The 25,976-nt window shown below is 35.2% G+C and overlaps 2 protein-coding genes across 2 annotated transcripts; both read right to left on the bottom strand.

The window, feature by feature from the left end:
* Positions 1,277-13,447, bottom strand: LOC109235343 (pre-mRNA-processing factor 39). Its single transcript, XM_019401408.1, has 14 exons — positions 13,244-13,447; positions 11,866-12,302; positions 11,268-11,371; positions 9,910-10,139; positions 9,122-9,289; positions 8,472-8,817; positions 7,858-8,001; positions 6,543-6,695; positions 6,334-6,450; positions 5,661-5,741; positions 5,413-5,562; positions 3,804-4,100; positions 3,113-3,226; positions 1,277-2,079 (listed from the first exon to the last, which is right to left on the bottom strand). The coding sequence occupies exons 2-14, from the start codon at positions 12,290-12,292 to the stop codon at positions 1,972-1,974; spliced, it is 2,439 nt and encodes an 812-aa protein (XP_019256953.1). The 5' UTR covers positions 12,293-12,302; positions 13,244-13,447; the 3' UTR covers positions 1,277-1,971.
* Positions 13,060-20,706, bottom strand: LOC109235925. The gene is made up of 4 exons (XM_019402169.1): positions 18,474-20,706; positions 15,400-15,491; positions 14,699-14,818; positions 13,060-13,149 (listed from the first exon to the last, which is right to left on the bottom strand). Exons 1-4 carry the CDS (start codon positions 20,704-20,706, stop codon positions 13,060-13,062), a joined length of 2,535 nt encoding a protein of 844 aa, XP_019257714.1.

The following is a 25,976-nucleotide window of genomic DNA, read 5'->3' as shown; positions in this document are numbered from 1 at the left end:
GAGAGAAACTTTGGTTAGTGCTTATTTTATTGGATATTGCAGTAAATTTAAATTCTTGTGAAATAGAACAGTTCTGAAAAGAGTTTTAGCAAAACAGTTTTATACCGAAACTATTTTATACATTGCGAAACTGTTTTAGTTGTTTTATCTTATCGGGTAAACCGATAACCGAACCGATAATGATCGATAACCAATTAACCGATAACCAATATCTTATCGATTTGGTTATCGGGTTATGATATTTGTAAACCGATAACCGACAGGCAAAACCGATAATATTCATAACCGAACCGAACCGAACCGACCGATGCCCACCCCTACTCTTACTATGACCAGTGATAGAGGTCCAGTTTTCTTGAGTTCCTTTTGGCAAGAACTTTTCTCTCTTCAAGGAGTACAATTACAGAGGTCCACAACATACCATCCACAGACAGATGGTCAATCAGAAGTGTTGAACAGAACCTTAGAAGCTTATTTGAGATGTTTCTGCTCAAATAGTCCTAAGGATTGGTCCAAGTATCTGCCATTAGCAGAGTGGTGGTATAACACCACCTATCATTCCACTATCAAATGTACTCCTTATGAAGCCTTGTATGGCCAAAAACCTCCCATACACCTTCCTTATCTGCATGGTGATACAGATGTGGAAATGGTTGATAGGTCTTTGGAAGCAAGGAAAGCCATAATTCAGTTGTTGAAATTCCATTTAGCTAGAGCTCAACAAAGGATGAAAGATACTGCCAACCAACACAGGTCTGAAAGATCATTTGAAGTAGGAGATTGGGTGTATCTTAAGCTCCAGCCTTACAGACAAATTTCAGTAGCTACCATACCTTTCAATAAACTAGCTGCTAAGTATTGTGGGCCTTATCCTATTGCAGCAAAGATTGGTTTAGTAGCCTACAAATTACTCATGCATGTTGATGTCCTTATTCATCCAACTTTCCATGTCTCTCAGATAAAAAAGTGTCATGAAGTCAATCATCCTCCTATACTTCACTTGTCTAGCCCTTATTGTCCTCAACCAGAATCCATACTAGAAAGGAGGTTAGTCAAACGTGGTAATAAGGTTGTATGTCAAGTTAGAATCAAGTGGACAGGACTTAATGCTGACTCTGCTACTTGGGAGTACCTACAAGAGCTTCAGACAAGGTTCCCTTCTTTTAATCCTTGAGGCCAAGGATTCTCTTTAGCGAGTGTATTGATACAAGTTAAAGGAATCGAGCAGTAGAAGAAGAAGCTGAGCAGTTAAAGCTGTAATAGACGAGCTGGCAGCTGATGTGGCAAAGTTAGTTACGGCAGTTATAGTTAGTTAGAAGATAGTTTACAAGTTGTACTTCTAGAATCTTCCGCTGAAGATATATAGTTGAATCAATTGTAATTGATTGATACTTTTGGAAGTTAATACAATCCATTCTCCCTAAATTCTTCTCCCTTGAGCCAAATTCTCGCATCTGCCTGACATAGCCATCACCTTCTTCGAGCTTTAAGCTTCTAGACTGACTATTTTCCCCTGCATTCTGCTACATCGTATCACATTCTTTCCTGTTTTTTTCTTTTTTCCACACCTGAACTTAACACTTGCCCAGTACGATTAGGTTACAGCTGTTATCCAGGTAGCAGAAAATCCTTGCATTCTGCAAATACAGAAATCATCCTACATAGACGGTGGAGATGGGATAGGGAAAACATAACATTTTGCAACATATTTTACTGCAACTAGCATGTCAAAACAAAAATGTATGGTACATTAACTAGAAAAAAAGCCAACAGAAGATAAACAATGGATTTCCAACATTGCCCATCAGCCTAAGGTGAGACATCACTAGATTGCTCAATTTCCCATCCTGCAGCTCATTCACTCGAAATACAACCATGAGGAAGAACTCAGGGTACTGCAATGTATTCTGGCCGTTGACGGGAAGATACAACTATATCCAGCAAAAATTTGATGAGGAAGTTTTTGCCATCTCAATAATAACTGCCATAATAAGCTGTAGGAGGAACAGTTGTAGCTTGTGGTGCTGGAGGCAAAGTGGGAGCGGCGGCTGGCTGTGCATAATTCTGTTGAGGGAAGGCCTGGCAGTTATAACAAAGTTCACTTAGCAACAAAAAATAACTAACACCAGAGGGCTTCCACCTTAGGTAGCATAAACATATGGAGTTTTAGGCAAATATGGAAACAACATACTACACCTCTCTCTGCCTCCATGGAGTTTTAGGCAAATATGGAAACAACATACTACACCTCTCTCTGCCTCCATGGAGGGTGGGGGCTAGAGAAGAGGGTGTACAAGAGAACACATTTTTACTGATTCAAGAAAAGGAAAAAAAAAGGTTCAAGTACAAGAAAAATATTACCAACTCCAGAAAGAAAGAAAAACTCCAGTTCAGCATAGCAGCAGCTATGTAGCCGAAATGTTCCGAAGTAGGGAACTTCACAGGAGACCAATTTACATAATAGATTAATTTCTGAGCAGATATTAATTTACCAGATAGTTACATTCTCAGGATAAAAGAAGGAAGTGAAACGACTCAATTTTGAACACTGAAATCCTACAATTTGGTGGAGGATGGTACAAGTTTAGCAAGCCTTGTGGCCTCACCACCATTTTCAGACTTAAAACTGGGCAACTTAGAGGGCATCAAATTTTATTCTTGCAACCATTCTTAGCATACAAGAACATGAATTCTTTTTTTTTTTTTTTGAGAAGGTAACAGGACAAGGACAACAATTTTTAACCCAAAAAAAGGTAACCATGAAAACTATAGAACTGGTTAATAAAGCATCCCTGCTGAAACCATAATGCAACGAAAATGCTGATATATGAAAGGCACAAGTTTAGCAAGCCTTGTGGCCTCACCGCCATTTTCAGACTTAAAACTGGGTAACTTAGAGGGCATCAAATTTTATTCTCGCCAACCATTCTTAGCATACAAGGACATGAATTCTTTTTTCTTTTTCTTTTTTTTTGTAAGGTAACAGGACAAGGACAACAATTTTTAACCCAAAAAAAGGTAACCATGAAAAATATATAACTGGTTAATAAAGTATCCCTGCTGAAACCATAATGCAACGAAAATGCTGATATATAAAAGGCACTCTGCTTACCTGTGCCGGATATGTTGAAGGATAAGCACCATAACCAGCACTTGAGGGCACTGGTGCAGGCGCTTGAGGAGGTGCATAGCTGGCTCCATAACTGCTGTAAGCACCATATGCTGCCTAAAGTTCAACAAACACAAAAATAAAAAACTAAGCCACTGATTGCGTAGCTGCTTTGAACTGTATATATTCTAGAAAAGTTAATTCCCTGAATAATCTTGATAACCTGAAAGAATATATGGACTGAGCAAAACATAAGATTCACACACATCGACATACAACACTCTCAAGCTTTAATGGCCACAGGGAGAACTGAAATACATGCGTAAAGGAAGACCTCCATGGACCCGAGGGGTGGAGAAAAAGAAAATATGTAACAAGAAACTGAGCGCTGGAGAGTGATCAAGCATTTGCGCACAGAAAAGCTATATGTTCACAGAAAGCTTATTCAGAGGAAAAAGGAAAGGAACATCCAAAATCCATTTAAATACAAAAATTATTTGTTTGTTTAACTCCATGATGAGGTTCCAGTTTAACCCAAATCACCATGTTGGTTAAAGCATGAGCAACACATATATAATGGTTCCACATTGCATTGCTCTGGGAAGCATATCCAGATCCGCACTCTAGGAAGAGATTTAAACCAGGGGGGCAAACCATCTTTAGTGAAACTGTTAACTATTTGCCATATAATTACCTGTTGCGCATAACCAGGATTCCACTGCTGTGGTTGGGCTTGCGCAGCCTGTGGCCAGGTTTGACCTTGTACACCATAACCTGCAGGCCATTGATTTTGCGCTCCAGGAAATGCACCAGCCACTGAGGGGTTAGATGCTGCAACAGCAGACTTTGCCAGCTTTGTCTTCTCAGAAACTAAATAATCGTCAGCCTGTCGTTTCTTTGAATCTGAAGAGGTTCTATGGCGTAAGAAGAGCTTAGCGTGCCGATCATCAGCCTTCTTAATTGATGCCGCATCTCCGAAAAGATCTAGAAACTGCAGACACTTTCTCAGTCTCAGAACATTTTGGCAAAAGCATCAAAAAATAAACAGCCCCGACAGACGGAACACGGTATACAAATAGCACAAAGCAGCGACAGATGGATCATGGTAAACAACAGCACAAAGCATAATCAGTTAACACACTCAAAATCTATTTTTTTTTTAAAAAAAAATTGTGAAGGCTCACAAGAGTCAGAAATAATTCCGAAGAAAACAAATCCCTCTGTAAACTCCCCTTGCACCCACAAAACATTCCAACATGTTTACACTTCGGAGTCTTTGAAAAATCAAAACATGTGAAGGCTCATGAATCAGAAACAACCCCCAGTAAAAAGATCTCCATCCAGGCTCCCCATTGCACCAGACATTCCAAAATGTTTACACTTTAAGGTCTATAAAACAAGATTGTGAAAGCTCAAGAATCAGAAATAAATCTCTTTATAGAATCCCTATTGCATCTCCAAGACACTCTGAAGTGTTTACGCTTCAAAGTCAAAAGGAAAATGGTAAAGGCTCAAGAATCAGAAATGATTGCCAATAAAACAAATTTTTCTCCGGACACCCCATTGCATAGCTAAGAGATTCGGATATTATTCGAATTTAAACCATCATATGATTTGATTAAACTACCATGATGTAGTACTCTGGCTATTGAAACAATCAATAATTCAAACACAAAGTGGAGCTTTCAAGAAATCAAGTCCATACTCGAATTTAAACCATGTCATGTTTTAAACATCAGAGCAACATGATAAACAAACACCCCACTGAACTTAATATGTTTTTCTACTTCCTACATCCCAATAATAGTAGCCTCTTTTTCTTTCTTGGAGGTCCGACAACAGTGTCCCTTTCTAAACATAAAATTTGAACAACAATTTTAACTCCATTTTTACCAGCTTTCTTATCTTCACAGTATAGCAAACTTGGAAAAGTACATAAAGATATAAGCCAACTTTAATCCAAGTGCATATCTGACAGGAATACTAGTTCAGGGATGGGTTACCAGTTTAATACAGTATGTCCAGCTTGTTCAATTATTTCAGTTCAGTCAGTTTGTATCAAAAAGAGGGAATTCAGGTATCAGGAATATGATAGTGCGTCATCTTGGAATATACAGACAATAGCCTTGTGCTAAAAGCACATGATATATATAACTGAATGCATTTCAAAGCATATCTGGTCAAGATCACAAGTTCAAATAACTTAAGGTTCCCACAAGAACAGCGCAAGGCATATTTGTTCTAACATTGAGAGCATCACAGTCCCAAACCTCTGTCAAGTACCCAAATCTAACAGTTCATACCTCCAAGAAAATGCTTGATAACTCCTCTCTTTCATCAACACTTGCAACGCAAGGGTTCTCAGGAGATGGAAATATGAACTTATCAACCAATGAATCCAACAAATCTATTCTCTTTGGTAGCGACTGAATGGATTCTAAATGGATCAGTGCCTGCATTTATTAAATGAAAACAGCATGTCAATAAGAAAACACCAATTCCTCCACTCATTATGCCTTTGGATGAGAGAGAGAGAGAGGGAGAGTCGGACCTCTAGAAGTGGTTTTGATAACTGGACATTCTCAACTGCTTGATCAAGAATTTCCCGAGCTTTTTCCACCTTCCCAGAAACCTTTCAACAGAGATTTTGTGACAGTGAGCCAAAGGAGGACAAATACATAAATTTCAATGATGACTCTAATCATGAGGAACTCAAAGCGAAAAAAAATGTTTACATGCTATCACCACCCAACAATACAAGGGATCAAGTCAAAGTCTTAAGGACTCTCCACGCACTTACACTAATTCTGCTTTCTTTTCCTACTGAAAAGCCTTCCACAAGGGCAGTGAAAAGTGTGTAGATATGAACACATAACTAAAATGATTGAGAATCAAATGATTATGTGGAATATTTTGACAAGCTATGGTCTACATAACTATGTCTCACTATATATGTTGGTGTATGATTGCAACATAAATTATGATGATACACGTCCATAAAACAGAGAATCATTCCGAGATTATACTAAACAATGTTGGGAAGCCCATTCACAGATGAGAATATTAAATTCCAATTTCCATAAACATCTCCGAAGAAAAAAAATATCTATAATTGATCACCACAATTGGAAGACGCATACTACAACAAGTTGGAAAAGGCAATAGTCAATTACTTGAGTCAAAGCTGTAAAAGCCGGATAACACAAGACACAAAAGAACTTTACCAAGTACAAAAACCGAGAGAACTGTGCAAGCAATAATGGCAGACTCTGCGAGTGCTCCTTTCCTTTTTCAATGGCAATAGCATGTTCGTATACGGAACAGGCATCCTCAAGATTCCCCTTCAAAGAACCAGAAGAAAACGATCCATTAGATAAGTTAACAAAGATCAAATCTAATCCTGAAATCTTAGTAGGTCATAAAACAATCTTACAAGTCGACGTTCCATGTTCGCATGCTTGATTATTGCTTCTACAAGTCCAGGTGATATTTCAGCGTGCACAAGTTGATACGCAGCCTGAGCACCAGGTATATCACCACGTTGCTCCCGCAATCGAGCAGCAAAGAGATGAATCTCTGGTTGTCTCTGTTAAAGGTGGACAAATGAGAGCAATTATTAAATATAGTAGGATTGAAAGGCAACCTATTCAAGCAACAGCTCTCGACACTATAAAATTAATTTCCAACAATACTTCATGGGCATCCTAATGCAACTCACTTCCACCCTTTCAAGTACAAACTCTTGGCAAAGAAAAACCACACTATTATAACCTCACAAGTCTTTGAGGGTCATATATTGCATGAAGAGTGAAATATCATTAGAAGCCAGCAAGAATTTATCAGTAGTGACTTCAGATCTCACTTGAATTCAATACTTTAACACTTCAAAAAACTTTTTGCAAGAGAATGTATATTTGTGAAAGAACTATAAGAACTAAAATAAATAGCACTTTAACTTGTTGAAATTATCTTCAAAAAATCCAAGCAGGAACATTGTAAGTTTGTCTGAGTTATCCAAGTGAGCGACTTGCCTACAACCTTGTTGGTCAACTAGAATTACCAGCGCATTAACTTGAATGCCCAGACCCATAATCCCCTCTTCAATACTAAGAAATCTACTAAAGAGCAATTTCAGTGCTAAGACTACAGGATGACAGACAAACAAGCAAGCTTATCAGCGGATGACCAGCAAAACACTGGCATTAGCATTACCAGCCCCTGGATTTAGATTATTCAGGTGGAGCAATCTACAATCCAGGCTAGAAAATATATTGAAGAGTGATCTCAATGCTAAGTTTGCAAGATGGCAGACAAATAAGCAAGATTACCAGAGTGCAACAGAGTTCAACCTTCCATGGAAAACTATCTACTATTTCTGTCCATCATTGTGGTCAATTCATATTACAGCAGCCGTTGGGTTTTCCTCAGAGTTCAACCTTCTATGCCAAAATATTTCTTATATTTAAAATATGGAGGGGGGAATACTGATCCCATTCAATAGAAAAGCCAGTTATCATCTTGACAAGGGAATAGAAATCTCACAAATCTTTAAATACTAGACATTGAGAGGAAAAGTTCACTAAACAGCTCATCCTGACAAGCAAAGAGTTGAGTAATTTTCAAAATTCAAGATAGTAATTAAGCATACGATTCAAAAACTGGCCCCCTAAACGCAAAGAGAATGTCATGTTGAACATACCAAATATAGTCACAAAGGGGAAATCTAAAAAAAATTAATGAGATTTTACCTTGACAAAGACTTGAGTGGCACGAGCAAGGGCATTATCGGCAAGATCCAAACTTCCACTTGTTTCCATACACGAAACATACCGAATCCAAAATTCAGGATAATTGGCACAAGCAATCAGACATCTCTCATACAGCTTGACCACCTGACTTGCACAAGTAACAAATGGGTTAACACATACTAATGTTCTACAACAATAAGGAAATTCCACCAAAAGCTGAAAGGACTAAGAAGTACTCCTCTGGTGGAACAGGGCCCCTCTAATACAAAAGGGGGACCCTTCTAGCCTGACATGGTTAGGAAGATAAGAACACACCTGCATGCATAACATTGGAACTTCAAAACAAATATTCCACGATACAACAGATCATGAACCCAGAACGTCGACTCACAAATGAGGGTTTGAAGTACTTAGCCTTATAGAAAGCAAATGGATGGTCCATGCTTTAGTCCAAGTTCAATATCCCGTTTAAAAAGATGCTTCATCCGATGGTTTAGCCAATATAGCATATGAGGCAGCAGATATTACTTTAACTGTAAATAAATGTATAACAAGGCAACTAAAGCTATAAATAAAGAGATATTGAAAATCCACAAATAACCAAACCCAAGTACCTTATTGAAGTCATCTCCTCCTTCTATGAAATCAAGATAATTGTTCCAATTTTCAAGCTCTGCAACATTAAGAGGCCGCACATGAAAGTATGGCCTCCTTATAGCTGTTTCAAAACCAATGATCTTAGAATCGAACTCTTTAGCTTTCTTATACATCTCTTCTCTAATGGCGATATACTTCTCCAACTCCTCGGCATCTTTTAAGCTTGCACTTACAGGTTTAGAAGGCTCAGAACTAGGATTAACCTCTCCCTCAATCTGTTCACTGCCAGCTTCTGCTGCAGCTGCAGCTTCTTCAGGAGTTCGTAGCTCTGATAGAGGCCTACTAGCCACCAGCTCCTTAAAACTGTAGATACAATTGCACCAGGAAAGCAACAATAGTCACATCAACTACTTTTCCTGTATCAATATCAAGATGCTTAAACAAGGAACTTGCAAAAACCAGATACTTAAACAAGCAAGATATCCACTTAAGTGTACTGCCGACAATTGAGCTTGTTTATATAAAACCAGGTAAAGTTGTATTCTATTCACAAGGGAATCAGAAAAAAAGGGTACTGTAAGAGATTGAGCTAGAAGTTCAACCACTGATCTGAGAGCTTTGAATGAATAATGGAAAATGCAAAATAAGCTTCAAGGAAGATAATCACCCTTCAAAATAGCGATCGAGCTGCTGATTTGGATTCTGCAATATCTGTGTGTATATGGCAGCAACATTTGACCAAGCCTGCTGCGTGTACTCGTACTCCAGGTACTTATCCCAAAGTGGAAAAGACAGGTAGTCTGTTCCAACATACACTAATCCTCTTTCAAATAACCTAACAAACCAACAGAACAATGTACCATAGGATTAATAATAACACACACATGCCTTTGCATGGACTCTAGAAAATGCAGTACATGAGAAGAGTTCAAGCTAAAGTACTAATTCACTCAAAGAGCAGACACTCCCACAAATATGCTGCATTTACCTTCCTCAAAACAATCTTACAATGTCCGTGAAAGGAGCAGTGAGAGGGCATCTTAGCCTTACTGGACGAGATCTTCTCAGCAGCAATGCGGTTATTGATGCACCTCATGTGCGACGGTTAATAACAGCAAAATATCATGGAGAACTACATTGACTATACACAGCCCTAAGGACAGGGAAAATAGAATGGGGAGAATAAGGCCATAAAATATAATTGAATCCTGAAGAAAATTCATATGGCTACAGTAGCCATAGAATCACTTGGATTACACATCAGTTACAATCCTGAAGTGCAATCCAAACAAACCTTACACCATGTAGATGAATAAGAGCTGTTGCAGACATGCTGAAATCAGGTCAGATAGCATTGAAAGATCATATTGGTTGGCACAAAGAAAAATTATAAGCATCTTGCGCCAATGATCTCCCATGCAAAACTAGAACAAATCAGATCATCAATAACATTACCTTCTAATGGTGTCAGGATCTCCATAAGTGCTTATAGCAAAAACACAATAGTGCAACCACATATCTACCGAATATGTCACGCCTTGAACAGCTCGTTCATAGACCTCCACAACTTTGTCAACAGAGCCAAGACGTGCCTCATGATCTGCATATTTCTTCCAATAACCGTAACATAGAGGAAATTCTGCCAAGAATGCATCATAAACCTTCCGAATCTTCAAAATGTTGCCCTACACATTTTTACAATGCATATTGAATCCATCATTGAGAAAATTTGTGTCCACAAGATACAGAATATAGACAGCCACAAGCAGATTTTAGCAAGAGAATTGGACCTTGGAAAACTTGCTCTCAAAAGACAAATACACAATCCACATTATAGATGAGCTTGTTTGCTTAATATAATGATTAAGAAATTAAAGCTGTCCATAAATGTCAATACTAAAATGTATTAAATTTTTTTTATGGGAATGGCTAGACTAAAATGTATTAAATAATAGGCAGATCATTGAAGAAATACCATATTATTATCAATTCTATAAATTAATATTAATTTGATTTCATGGAAATAGGAAATTTTTCAATCAAAGCCAAATGGATTAAACCTTTTGTGATCCAAACAAGTGCAAAGTGACGTGGATAAGAGCATCACCCTTCTTGCACTGTCAAATCTCTTGCTAGTGAAAAATGATGTTTCGTGACTGTTATACAACACTGACTACAATCCTGGCAACTACCAGTTTTAAAAAAATCCAAAATATACTGGTAATTTCAGCTTAAAACATGGACATCACTAAAAGTTTTTCCTAAGCAGGTCAACACATGGCAGGGATGGGAAGAGAGAAGAATGGAACACCACCAACTCTTTAGTGCTCCATGTCTCAAAGAAACAAGGGATTTATCTAACTAAAGAATAACTATAACCATAAGAGATATGAGCTACTCAACAAAGCACCTATCTGACGCAGCTCTTGCAGTAATAATTCGCATAGAGTGTAACAGAATTTAATCCTTTTAAGTATGGTGATTAATTTATAGCTTGACAATTATTTGCCAGAAACAACACACAAACCCAAATTTACATGTATGTAATTGAGGAATTTTCTGCCACAACACCCTTCTCTCTAGCACGAAAGTCAGATATATTTTTAGCAAAAAATTGTACCCTGTCAATTCAGCTGCCCGGGGAAAAGACAGTACCTTTCCAGATAGATACTTCAACCAGTGGGAGAGAGTAGCAAATTTAAATAAAATGAGAATAATGAGAAACTCTCTTTTATCAATACAGAAAACTGAAGACGAGAAAACAAAGAATACCAAGATGACAAATTCACTAAACAGAAGGTCAGTTAAAGTACCTCTGACATCTTCTCCGTCTCCTCAATAAGGGAAGTCCAGGCATTAAAGTCTAAAGAATTTGTCCTTACTATGCTCCATAATCTTTCCTCTTCAGGAGATAAAGCTGTCAACAGAAAGTATAGCCAGTAAGTTTACTAACCGTTGATGCAACTGACATTCGGGACAAAGGGACAAAAGGAAATTTAAAATTTAGAAAGATTAGATGAGGAAAGAAAACAAAATTGATTGAGTAGACAACATGCTGCAGGAAAGAGTAAAAGGAAAGCTGACTGGGAAAAGCAGCTGGTTACAATATGAGAAGACTGCCAAGAAAAACAAATAGCTACCAACCACCAAAGACATTCACAGAGAGCCAAGCTACAGCAGCATCCTCGTGTAACTTCACATTTTATGCAGATTTTCTTTTGTAAAAGAAATAGTAACACCACATAGACTAAAAAAATTTATAGCAGCATCATGTATTTGTATTATGATTCTTGTGACTAATTAAATTGATAACAAGTGTCCCTTAACATCTAGCTAAGTACTTATTTAGTTTAACTTGCAGAAGTAGCAACAGCCGATGACACAAGGACACCGAACAGCTAAAAACAATACCTAAGCCATCTTCTGGCTGATGCATATTGGAATTTCCATGAACATCTGATGCAATCTCATTTTCAGCAATGTCTCTTGCTTCAGTAGTGTTGTTGCCATTTGCAGAAGAGTCATAAACAGCAGCTTGGGATGAACCTGCAGCTGCATCTTCTAGAGCTGCAAGATCCTGGCTGGCCTCATATGTCATAGCAGTAGCACCTTCTTGCTGGGTAGACACTGCATCAGTAGTATATAGGTTTCCAGCTTCTACATTAGAAGATGCGAACTCCCCAGCACCATTTGGACAAGGAGTAGCCAAATCCCCAGCATTTCCGGCCTCGGAAGAAGTATGTGTGCCAGCATCATCAGGAACTATTGATGAATAACCAGCAGATTTATAGTCAGTGACTGACGAGGTTTGAGCTACGGCAGTTTCACTATCGCCCATAGTTTAAAACCTGTCCCCATAACAAGCAGATTTGATTAGTACAGCAATTAAGATTAAGAAAGGAAGGAAAATTATACACATTTGTTGCCCAGATATCTTATTATAAACATATCAAAGGAACGAGTAGGATAATAAGTAAACAGAGTAAGAGATTTTATATGCAAAACAAGAATAACATACATCACTTAGTGTGTATTGGAGTAAAATGTTAGTATATACTTTCCTCTTCTTTTTTACTCGTTTCTTCATATATTTTTTAAGTGACCTTAAAGATCGCGTACACAATATATAATATAGGCCATCAGACAGGCTCTATCTGATAAGTGAAGATCCTAGTTGTTTAGTTATGAAAACCTTCCTTGAGGCACAATTTCAACCATCTCTAAAAATCACTTCCTTTAAAAAAAATGAGGGCAAAAGACAGAGAACTGAAATATTCATATTCTAGACCTAGTAAAAGCAAAACGTTACTTTGCCCTTCTTATCCTACTATTAGGGCAAGCACTTGACTAATTGATGGTCCTAACAGGGCTTTGGATAAACAATCTGAAACGCTTAAAGACAGATGCATGTACAGTTGCCACTTGGCACTGAGAAAATATCCACACATGCCATGAAGTTGCACCAATTGCAACTAGTACTCAGCACCACTAAGTTAAAATCCTGAATCCGCCTCTGAGTGCTAGAATTTGAAATATCGGAATACAAATCTACACTCTAAGCTTGAAAAAAAAAGTCATAAAACTATAAATCCTGGCAAATAACAACTAATGAACTGCGTTATTGGGTGCAAAATCCTGGTACAGCACCGGGAAAACAAAATTCGGGACAGAGTTACGGAAAATTAACGAGCTAAACTGGATAAGTTACAGCATGAATACGTAGAACAAGTAAAAGATAAAAGAAAAGTGTGCATTAATGTTACTTTAAGAAGCTGGAAATGGAACGCACCTGGTGGACTAACGGAAAGACGAAATCGAGGCGTCGACGAAAGAGTTTCGAGAGGCGTTTTTGACAAAAGCTGCAGAGGTTTTCTCTCTGAGTTTAGGGGTTTTTCAGTGCTATGGAGGTAAAAGAGAAGGATTAGGGCAAATAAAATGAAGCGGTTGTTTGCCTATTGGGCGCGGGTGACTTGCCAAGGGTACTTGCACTATTTTCATAGGATCGAAGGGTACTTTGTGTATCCGTGACATTATATATACTAGGTACGATTAGCCCGGGCATAGCCCGGGCCCAATAACCTTAAAGTTTTCATATATCCTCTATAATTATTTGAAGCAGTAGATTTAAAAGAAGTTGCACGGGGCAGTTTAGAGCTAAAGTATCAATTTTTTGAGCAATTATGCTTGCTACTTCATTTTTGCAGAAGTATAATTGTAAATCCAAAAGTGATTTAACCCTTCAGCAGTACTCAGAAAATAAAATATGTTGCTCTGACAGAAAGCAAGAAGTTATACTGATCCCAACAGTGGTCAGTTGCAGGGATAGAATCTATCGATCGACAAGCATCTAAACTAAAGTCCTTGTAACTTGTTACAAAATGGTGCACTTATCCACTTTATATCCATTTTTTTCTAGTTGAGAGGCCAATGTACGTTATTTGCATTCCATGTGCTAGAAAATACGAACATTATATGAGTATCGTATTTTAGAAGTTAAATAAATATACATCATATGCTAGACTTTACTTCTCCTTTTTACTTTTTCATTTGAGTTGTAAAAAATTAATATTCGTTGCATATTTGTTATTAGTTTGGAATGGTTTGTTTTGAAAGGAATTTTAAAAACACAATAGACGCACGTCTATTGGTCTTTGAAGTTTTGGATTGAATTTAATTATCGAGAATTATTGTGATAGGTATTAGAATGTTAGATATTAAATTAAGATTTGGTTTGGACCAATTAGATCAATTTTGAACAAAAAATGTGTTCACAATTTTGTTTGTGCAAGTCGTCTGAATTTGTAAATGATTGATAACGAAGTTGTGACAATGACTAAAATATTGTACCACAGTAAAGAAGTAAACGAAAATTCACTTGACCCACATAGAAAAACCTCTGCTTTCAACATAATAAACCATCTTCACATGTTAGCTAGTATTTTTTTTGCAACAGCGACAAAATGAGCTGAAGAACATCCTGAACAAATTCAAGCACATACCGTAAGATTTCAACCATAAGAAGTTCGGTTGTTGGAATTTTTTTGTTGTTGAAGGTCAGTGGAAGAGGGAAACATCATAAAACAAACTGAAATCACATGAGTTTTTGGTTAATAAGCTAAGTAAAAAGACAAAGGTCTACAAATAACTATAAATTGGGATTGCCATTGTCAGCTCGCATATACTTGTTCTTGATATAGACGAAATGACAGCTCGCTGATGCACTTCATAAAATTTGAATCTTTACTGTTCCTGATGGTGAGTTAGTATTTGTTAAGGATTCCATAGTCATTTTCAGCTGCAACGTATACTGAAGCTCTTCAATTTCAATTCTCCGTTCTGCTATTGCTATCAGAAAAGTGGTGATCTACAAGAGGAAAACAGAGAAAATCAAAAATCAAGAATAAGCCTGTAAGAAACCAAAAAATAGATAGAGTAAAATTAATGAAAGAATATAAGTTTGTATTAGAAAGGCAAAGAAGGTTAAGCATCGGACCTGAGTAATGAATCTTTCTCTTGCCACTATTGACATAGTTGTTTTGAGCCCTAAGAGAAGAGCACCAATACATTGTCGTTGACTACCAGGTAATCAGGTTGTTACAACTGGCTCTTTTTTTCAAATCTCAGTACATGCACACTTTAGCCTTTGTTATCCAACTTTCACTTGCTTGCGGCAGAGTTTCAACCTGCCTTCCACCGAATATAAAAAACCTTAGAGCTCACACGCTCGTCTATCTGGTAGTTAAGTTGTCTCATGGCCCTTAAAAGTATATTGCATAGAGTGAGTAGCAGCATCTCACAATTGAGTAGGCATATTAAACAAAGGCAGCTTAATATAACTGCAATCTGAGGGTGGAGCATTTAGTAATAGCATATTAGAACATATTGAACAGTTATCCATATCGTGAACGTAGCAGTGTGAGAATTTTTTTGAACTCATATACTTACCTTGACAGATTGAAAGTGTAGTTGGCAGAAGACGATGTTACCAATATTGCACAAAAATGACCAAATGAGTCCACCTAAACCTTGTTGTTTATCTGAATAGTGAAGAAATTCAACAAATATTTATATTAGACAGATAAATATGATTATAATCATAGCTAGCAAACCTTGGTCGTAAGATAATTTAAGAAATTAATTTACTTTCTCAACAAACCTGAGATAAAGGCAATCTATTGGACATTACCTTGACTCCATCATAGCTTGACTCTATCATAAGTTATCATAAGATGCGTTGAAGCTCTTTAGCTTTTAGCTTCTGTCTGAAAATGTAGCTTTGACAAACACAAATATTATACAAATAACAAACTGAGGTAACTAAATCTGAAGGAAAAATGACCGCTTGTCTCATTTGTTAATTTGGACTTCTAATGTAGTCTAGCTGGTTGTCGCCCATGTATAGCCCGCCCTCAATGACGTAGTTTATATAAGATAAACTTTAAAGTGTTTAGTGATGTTCGATAATAAATATTTCATTTAAGAAAAAAAAATGTTTTTATCAATATTTTAGTGGCAGTGAATTGTTAAACATGGCCACACACTTTTATAACTGAACTAAAATTAAAATTATGTAAATGATATTTGTGTAAATCTTTTATTAAAGAGTAAGCGTTGACATCAGTAGTATAAAGGAAAACATCATGCGGTAAACGTTGTAAACTTTTGAAAATGTACATGCATTCAAGTATAATATGTTGTTGCAAAACATTTAGAGGCTGCTCCAATATCCAAAAATTAATATTAATTGCCTTCACAAACATAGGCACACACTACTTACAACTATTTACGCAAAAAATGTGGAACAATTTGTTAAGGCAGCGAACTATCTAAACCTTGTTAAAAGATCAGTCTCCTTGTTGAAATAGATTCTGGATCTTAGAATGCACAGAGCATTATCTCATTGTTGTTAATAGCAGCAAAGTATTTGTCACCTAACTGAACAACAAATCATGGATAGAACATAACATCATAGTTAACTATAGATGCCAGCAAAGATGAAAGTTACTAAGTTGGAAATCTAGAGGAGTATCTATACATAGTTAGCCATATTTTTCAGGAAAAATAATCTTTCATACAGAAAAGGTTTCAATTGGGTAGAAACTGAAAAAATAATAAGATATAATATCTTAAATTTAGTTTATGCATGCACATACTTTAAGTCTAGTAAAAAGCCTTGAATTTATCACAGAAGTACTTACTATTTGGCATGCTAAACGTCTGACTTCTTGAGGCTCTGCACCCAGATCAAGAATTATAAATGGTTGTGACAAAGTAGAAAGCAGACCAAGCAATGAACTGTTATGATCTTTGTTATGGTTGTGGGCCAATTTTCCTGCAATATGTTTATACAAGTAGAGAATTTAGACCATAAAGTTGATAAGAAAACTAAACAATTAGAGAACAATACTATTTGATTATCTGGTTATGGTTGCCAAGTACCAAAAATAGTATATTTTATTTTATCTTTTTTAGCATTGAACTCTCTGTTCTTTTATGTCTACACTGAATGACGCCCAAACCTAAAGCTAGCAGAATTATTGCAACCAATAATGGCAAGAAGCTGCGAGAATAACAGTTCTTTTTTCAAATATGTCTTCAGGATCTACAGAAGTATTCAGCAAAAGAAATTATACAGTTAAGGGAAACTGAAAAGGTAAAATGAAAATATTAAGATGTCATTCATTTCTAAAGAACTCAAACAATTTAGAAAATTTCGTCAAATAACATGTTAAAACTATTAAGAGAAACTTACCTTGGAATCATCAAGTAGTTTTGTGGAATATTATCTGAAGTAAGTTGATATTGAACGAATTCATTTTAGATCTCCATTGCAGAAACTAAGCCAAGCTCTTTCATTCATTCTGGAGAAGATAAGGAGATATCATATTTTCAACAGCTAAAGAAGAAGAAGAATTTTATTTGGTATACTATTGGAATCTGTCCAGAAATAGGCAAACATGTAAACATATAGATGCACACGCAAAATTATTAATCAAAGCAAGGTTTCAAGTATTAGATGTATATTCAAGAAAAAAATTACTTACCGGATAGTTAGTGCAATATTCAAGTAGTATTCCATCTTTAGGATCTTTAGTGAAGCAAGGATTCAAGATGCAGAGACACCTCAGTTAACATCTATGTGATATCAATCCAATTTGTAGATGCTGAGGATCAATTTTTTGTAGGATATCAGTCAGATGTACATCAAATCTCAAATAAGTGATTGCTCATAGTGTTACTGTTAATTCACAAGAGAGACGCTTGAATGATTTCATCATATACTACATTGTATGTTGTATGATCATCGTTGCTATCAGGTGTTGGTGGTCGGATCAATAATTTCACAGAACTTGAGTTTTTTGCTCGTGATAAAGCAACATAAAGCTGACCGTGGGAAAAAACAGGCTCTCGTAAATAAATTCCAACAAAATCTAACGTCTGACCTTGAGCTTTATTTATTGTCATAGCAAAACATAATCTAATAGGAAATTGTGTTCTTTTGAAAGGAATAGGCAGGTTTTCATCTTGTGAAGACAACAAAGGTATTCTGGGAATAAATACATGTGTGTTTTTCAAGTCACCACTTGCAATTTTAGCACTTATCACATGTCTTTCGAAATTACAACATATAAGTCGTGTACCATTACATAAACCTTCACACGGATTTAAATTACGCAGTAAAATAACGGGACAATTCTTTTTCACAGTTAATTTATACAGAGGCAAGCTAGCTGGGTGTAAAGTATGCAAGAAATCTTCATATTGACTTTGGTCGGTAGTTTCAATAGTTTCGTCAAACGCTACATATGTCCTAGATTCACCTAAAAATTGACTTATTAGCATATCATTTATTTCGTCAACGAAATCATTTTTTGTTGTCAAAATGACACGAGAAGTTGTAGAAGACATATCACAAGCAGATGTATATAAATCTAGATAAATTATTCTAAATAAAAGATTCAACGATTCTTTTTCACTTATAAAAGGAACAATGAAACAATCAGGAATTTCAATCTTACCTTGGCAATTTGTTTTTTCTTTTCCGCTCCCTATTCGCATCAAATATTCGCAAAAAGCAGGATCTGTTCTTGCTCGCATATTTACTGATAATCGCAATTTTACAAATTGGTTCCAGATTTCAGAATGCAATAAACTTTCTCGTATGAAATCCTCTTTTTTTCCGCTCCGAACAACTGGAAGAGTTTGTCTGAAATCACCGCCAAAAACGACAACTTTTCCACCAAAGAGTGTCTTTGTATCCATTAGATCTTTCAGTAGTAAATCTAAAGCTTCTATCAATTGTTTTTTGGCCATTGATACTTCATCCCACACAATTAGTTTGGCATCTCGTATCAATGATGCAAGCGAACTCTGCTTACTAATATTACAGAAGAATTGTTCATCAATATTAATAGGAAATTTAAAACGGGAGTGAGCAGTCCGTCCTCCGGGAAGAATCGAAGCTGCAACACCAGAGGTTGCTGTTGCTAAAGCTACGAATCCTTTTGATCGTACAGCAGCCAATAATGCACGATACAAAAAAGTTTTGCCTGTTCCTCCGGGACCATCGATAAAAAAAGCTCCAGATTTATTCGTAAATATTCTATCAAGGATTACATCATATGCTTTTCGCTGTTCATTGTTCAATTTTGTTTCTAGTAATAAATCTTCTTCTCTAACAATTATATTTCTTTCAAAATGAGAATCTTGAGCCTCCCTAGCAGCAGATGAAGCTACAATTCTTTCTGGTACAAGTGCAAATTCATTTATATCACGACCCATTGAATGCAAAATGTTGTTAATATGATCTAAAGCCATACGGCGAATTTGTTTCTCATTCAAATGTGGCAAAATCTTGAAGTCTTCAGACATAGAATCTTCAAATCGGTTCCAAAGTTCTTTTGGGTTAGCAGGATTACAATATACCAAAAGTGTAGCAAATAAACGTCTTAGACTATAAGGCATTTGATATCTTACAGCTTCTGACATACAGTCAACCAAGTTATTATCACATTGTAATAATCCTTGTTTTTCTGCGGCTTCTCTAAATGTACTACAACATATTCCATTAACAGTTAGCAAATGTTGGTATGATTTTGGTCCTCTAATATTCATTAATAATAATCTAAGATAATATCTTTCCCCCTCTGTTGGATGAGATGTCACAATACGTCCAATAACAGTGCCCTGTTGTCGACGTGTCCACATTTTATATTGTTTGGACCATACAAAATATTCTGGAAATTCTTTATAGAGTAAATTTAGTTTCTTGGCATCTTTATTTTCTCTGTTCATCAAAAAGAATTCCGTCAACATTGTTTTTCTAATCATGGGATTATTTATAATTGCATTTATGGTCTGTGTGGCTTTAAAAGAGACAAATTGTTGTCCTTCAAGATGTAGCTGAAGATGATAAACAGATGGAGTCATTTCGCTAATGGGAAAACCAAATAAACGCCAAGTTGCCTCTGGTGGAGATACCCATCTAGCAGATTGATACTCTTTGATTTCATCTATTTCAATATTTGGATCATCAGCATGTACGAAAAAGGCAATTTTATCATGTCCCTTGCAGATATATTTATAAAGGTATTTGACAACTTTAATATCAGAACAAACTTCAACATTAATATGACAGTTAAATTTGCTCAGTAGATATGGATTGTAAGGAACCACCCACGAATTGTCAAGAAATTGTCCTCTAATATTTACACGTTTACCGTTATTTCGCCTTTTGTAAATTGGGTATCCATTTTTTCCTTTTGATGTATGATCAGCAAAATCTTTTGGATATTTGAACTTACAGTATTCTCGGTTCTTCATACAAGGACATTTAGGATTTAAACTACCACAAGGTCCGTGCATCATATGTTTAGTAACAACTGAAAACAGGTAATCATTCTTATCAGAATCGGGTATTTCAGCACAAACAACTCTATCATAAGCTTCCGGAGTTAACAATTTATATTCGTCTTTGAGTATGATAAGAAAATGAGCATGTGGAAGACCACGCTTTTGAAATTCAATAGTGTACATAAAAGCAACAACTTTTCCAAATATATTACTCTTTAGAATATCTGTTTTCATCTCTTCTACCTTTGCTCTAAACACACGACTAACTAAATCGGGCCTATTTTGTACCTCATCTGTTACCAATAAATGTTTTTCTATTTCTGGCCAAGATGGATTACATGTCATTGTCAAAAATATATCAGGTTTCCCAAAATTTTGCACCAACGCAATAGCGTCCATATATCGTCGGCGCATATCCCTAGGACCTCCTATAAAACTTGCAGGAAGAAAACTTTGTCTGCCAATGTTGCATGGCTCTCTCTCTCTCCGTGTCTTAGAACATCAAGAATCCCCGCTAACGCATCAATTCTAAATAAATCTTGATTAAATGAATAGAAATCTAACCTTTGAGTCTCAAGCTTGATGAATTCGTCAACTGAGTATTGTTGGAATACTCTTCCGGCATGTAAAACCCCATTTTCTTCATCGTCCCTCATTTGAAGCTTGTAACAATAATACTCACGGCATGACACAGTATTTCTTTTTCTTTTCTTTTTTTCCAGAAGTTCTGCTTCCATGTCAAGTAGCATGTCGACTGAACACATGTTTTCTACACTTGGTAGCTGTTCATTTTCACAATAAGTTCCATGGCTAATAGTATTATTCGTTCGAATAATTTTTTTAATACCACAATGCCATCCTTTTGTCCATAAGGAAATAGTAATGGATACTGCAATGGATCATAACAACCATAGTAGTAATTTACCAATTGGCTTTTACTACTATGTGTATAAATTCGAATATGTGGTAGAGAAATATTGGAACTACTTTCATCTTCTATCCATATTGCTGCTACTTCAGATGATGTCGGTAAGTTATATGTTCTTTGATCTAAACCAGAGTCGGACTTAAGCGCAATGTAGAAGTTTGATAATTCTGGAATATCTGTTAAAGATTTCAAAAAGATAGAGTATGGATTAACTTTTAATGTGTCCATCAAAGTCCTGATAACCGATTCATTAAGCTTGTCAGAGAATGCCATCCGATTTGCTAGTTCATTATCAGTATCATAGAAATATAACTGTAGATTTTTTGCTGCTTGACTTGAAGGCAGGAGGTCATTTATGAAATGATACATTTTCCCTTGAACTCTAAACGTATAAATACCACAATTTCTTCTTGCTAAATCTCTATCATAATTCACTCCAAGAGAAGTAAATGCAAACATATTGTTATACAATCTAACATAAGTACGAAAATGTTTGGACTCCTCAGAGTTTCCTAAATAAAGATTTAGCAATTTAGCAGGTAGTCCATAGTGAATCAATTTCACTGATCCATTATCACAACAAAATCCCGGTGATTCATATTGAAATCTTTTGGCTCTACAAAATTTGCAATTCGGCACAGTTTTCAGTATATAAGGACTATTGGGCAAGTCATTAGTGTTCCAGAGACACATTTTTTTAGATGTACGACCTATATATTTTAGATTTACCAGAATGGAAAAAGGTCAGTCCTGAAAAAGAAATGACTGAAATGACATTAAAGCTAGATGGAAACGAACCTTTGCTTGTAGCGTTACGCATGGTAATATTATATTGTTCACTACACGTTCCTGATGTAGACCCTAAGAAAAAACGAATTATCATATAAATTTGAGTCTTGAAAGATTGCACGACTTTGAACACTATACTTTCGCACTTACCAACTTCAAAAACGAGAGAACAATCATGTACATCTTTCCCATTATCAGAAAAAGTGGAATCATTAACTGTGAACACATTTATACTAAAACATAAGAGGAAGTTATGAGCATACAAAAAATGTGAATCACATAGTTTATTCAAGGATAACAAAATGTCAGCGCGCAAACCTGTTCTCAAGGTAGAACCTGTTCTCAAGGTAGAAGATGAGGCTCCTGTTAGTGCAGCTCTCTGCTTCGCTAATTCTCTATTAAATTGGTAGCAAGCTGATACTTCAGTGGAATCACTGGTTGGATTCTGCTTTCTAGAATGAAGGTATGTCGTTCGGCGCTCCAGTAAATTTAGTTCTCTTTTATCAGCCGACCTTGCCCTATACATTTCGCGACGTCTTTGTTTAATTTGGATGCCTCTTTCTTCAGAGCATTGACGTTTTCCTTTTTGTTTCCAGCATGTTGGATCCACAGGGTTTTTAAAATTTGACATCTTTGATCTGCATAAGTTTCACATATACCAAATCAAAACTTAGAAGTAAAATATATGCACTACAAACCAATGAATATCAGCACTCAATGGTGGTATTAAACAGAATATACCAAAACAGGTAACAACTTTGGATAAAACNATGAAAGCAAGAAACACTGCTAAATTATAAGAAAAGTAAAATTGATAATATGGGATGAATCGCTTATGACCCTGGAGATATATTGAATACCAGCGAACCATTTGGTAAAAAACTAATCGCTTGGAAGGTGATTTCTGTCAAGTACTATATATCAATAGTTACAAAATCGATGAAAGCAAGGACTGTAAAAACTAGCTTAGCAAAATTATACTTATGGACTCAAATTAAAAAGATTCAACTGACAAGAAATATAAAGTAAGAACATGTCCAGTATTCAGTAACTTCTTGCTTCGTGTCAGAAACAAAAAAGAGCATATAGTTCTTTCATAACACTTGGTTATCAATACCAATTGTAATAGTAGTGCATTTAATAAGGAAAATATTTCTATCAATAGATTAAATCGCAATTTATCCAAATTGCATGATAGAATTAAAAGGCTATCTTAGCTAGCAGAAATGAATATATTGATCAATTAAATAAATAAAACACAAGGACAAACATCCTAAATATTAGACTCTATTTATCGCAATATGTTTTTTTGCACGAAGAAAGGAATATCAATCGACAACAAGAGTTCTGGTTATGGCAGAACAACCAAAGCATTAGAAAGAAACAAACACAAAAATATCATCTACAAAGAAGTGTTCGGTAAGATACCATCAAATTAAATACGTTTAAACTATAATGCGTAAAATTATCTAACTAACACGACTAAATTGATCATTTGTGTATGTTCTGATGATGTCCTTTCATTTTGAATTCACGTATTATGCTAATGTAATGATATTTTTCAGCTTTCAGATGATATAAATGGTTAAACCATCGTGTATCATTATTAACGTGCAACGCACGTTCATAGATATCTATCTATCTATCTATATATATATATCTATATTATTATAAAAGCACCAATAATCTATGCTAAATGTTGAACGACGAAAATATCCCTCAAATATTGATCCACTTTTATAATCTTAAATATTTATATAATTTTAGAATATAATTGTAAATCACCTAAGACTATAATGCTTTTCGATTTAAACTATACATACACCACCTACAAAGTTGATTCCATACGATAAAAGGTTATACCCTTATTGCAAATACATTTCTTGGTTATATTGTTGGTTAATAGGTGAAGGCTATTTAGACGGACGGTGAGTAGCAAATTACCCAAAAATCAGTTATCCAATGTTGCAGGAGTAGTTATTTTTGTCCAAAGAGAATTAGGACAAAATATGTTTATTTGTTTTATTTTTTATTTTTATGTTGTTAGTTTAAAAAAAAAAAACTAAACAAAGAAGAATAAGATGTTGTCTCTCTCCTGGTTAACAAATTCTATAGTGGGGGGGGGGGGGGGTCATTAAGTATTTTTTTATTATTTTTTCTGTTTATTTATTTCGATTATCCATAAACTTTGTATATGTTTTTCCTCTTTATTTTATGTAAGTGATTATGGTCAAAATATTCTAATTAACCTAATAATTCTACGCCAAAGCTCACATGAGATTTGTACTGCGGAGGCAAATATAATCATTCTATTATTCTAATCATAATATTTTTTTTATAATTTGTAGAATGATGTTCTATGAATTTTCTAAATTTCAAGTATGTGCTTTTGACGGACTCTCTACTATAACATATTTTAGATTATAAGAAAAGTAATGCTACAGTCTACATATAAATTCAATTTGATTCACGTTAAAAGTATTGATTTTCATGCGAGAAATAAAAGTAATGCTAAGAAGGGATGAAAAACGAAGAGCCTGATAGGTGAAGATCTTCGCTGGTCTCTTGATACTTCAAACATGGTTAATGGTTGTCGAACTCAGACAAATTTGGTGTACGGAATATTATGATATGACTTCCATATACTTGAGTTAAAATATACCACCGTATCACAAAGATATTAAAACTATTGTATTCTTAGGGTTCGTTTGGTTGGAACCCAAGTTATCACAAGATTAAGGGCATGTTTGGCCATACAGCTTTTCTCCGATTTTTTTTTTTTACTTTTTCGGAATTAGTGGTTGGCCAAAAAAATTTTAAATTTTCCTTGAAATTAAATTTTGAAATTTTTCGAAAATTTAAAAAATTCCAAAAAGCTGTTTTTCAAAAATTTCACATGAAATCACTCACAATAATTCAAAAATATATCTGATTGTATATTTGTTCAAACACAACTCTAATTTTCAAATACCATTTTCACTTGATTTTTTTTCACTTTTTTTTCGAAATTTCACAATTCTTATGTCCAAACACCAATTAATTATCACGAGATTAGTTATCTCAAGATAGTTATTTTACCCTCTCATAGGAATAAAATAACATTACAATTCCAGGATAGCTAATTTCGGAATTGGTAATAACGCTATTTTATCCTGACCAAACGTGGGATAAATTCATCTCAAATTTAATCTCAGAATTAGTGATCCCTTATCCCTCGTATCAAACGAGCCCTCAATGTCTTTACAATTTTAACTACATATCTTTAATTGCGTCAAAACTTTATCAATGAATTAGTTTTATTTGTATAATATATTCTTTCTTTTATTTTACGAAATATGTTATTGAATCTCATATACATTTGAGTAACAATTTAGAATATCTATGCAATTGCAAGTTTATTACTTTCAAAATGCATTTCGTATAACTTGACACATATCTACATGCAATTATCTTAATTATAATAATAATTATTTTTATAAAAATACAAATTTCCAAGGCGAAATATTAATTATTGACTGAATATTTACGTGCAATTATTAAAGAGACTGAATATCTACGCAATTATTAACGTGCAACGCACGTTCATAGAGACTAGTTCATTAAAAAAAGACAAATGCCAAAATGTCAACTTTTTAGAGTGGGATGCATCTAATGAAAAAACGTTGTAATTTTCATGTTAAAAAATTAACAAAATTCTGTTATATACAATTTTAGACTACTCTTATTTTAAACAAAACAAATTTAAAAATAGCAAAATAAAACAAGAAAAATTTATTTGGACTTCAAAATAATCAGCTCGAATTTCAGGGTAATCGATTCCAACTTCATATACTTAGTTCAAATTCAAAATACTTAAATCGACGAATATCGAATTTTAATGTAGCCTGAGTAATTAAAAATTTAAGTGAGAAACTCATCACTTACTCATGATTAAGTAAACAGACTATATATA

This window comes from Nicotiana attenuata, chromosome 12 (genome assembly GCF_001879085.1).
Source record: "Nicotiana attenuata strain UT chromosome 12, NIATTr2, whole genome shotgun sequence".
NCBI lineage: Eukaryota > Viridiplantae > Streptophyta > Magnoliopsida > Solanales > Solanaceae > Nicotiana > Nicotiana attenuata.
The sequence above is the reverse complement of the archived record's forward strand: the minus strand, read 5'-3'. Positions and strand labels throughout refer to the sequence as shown.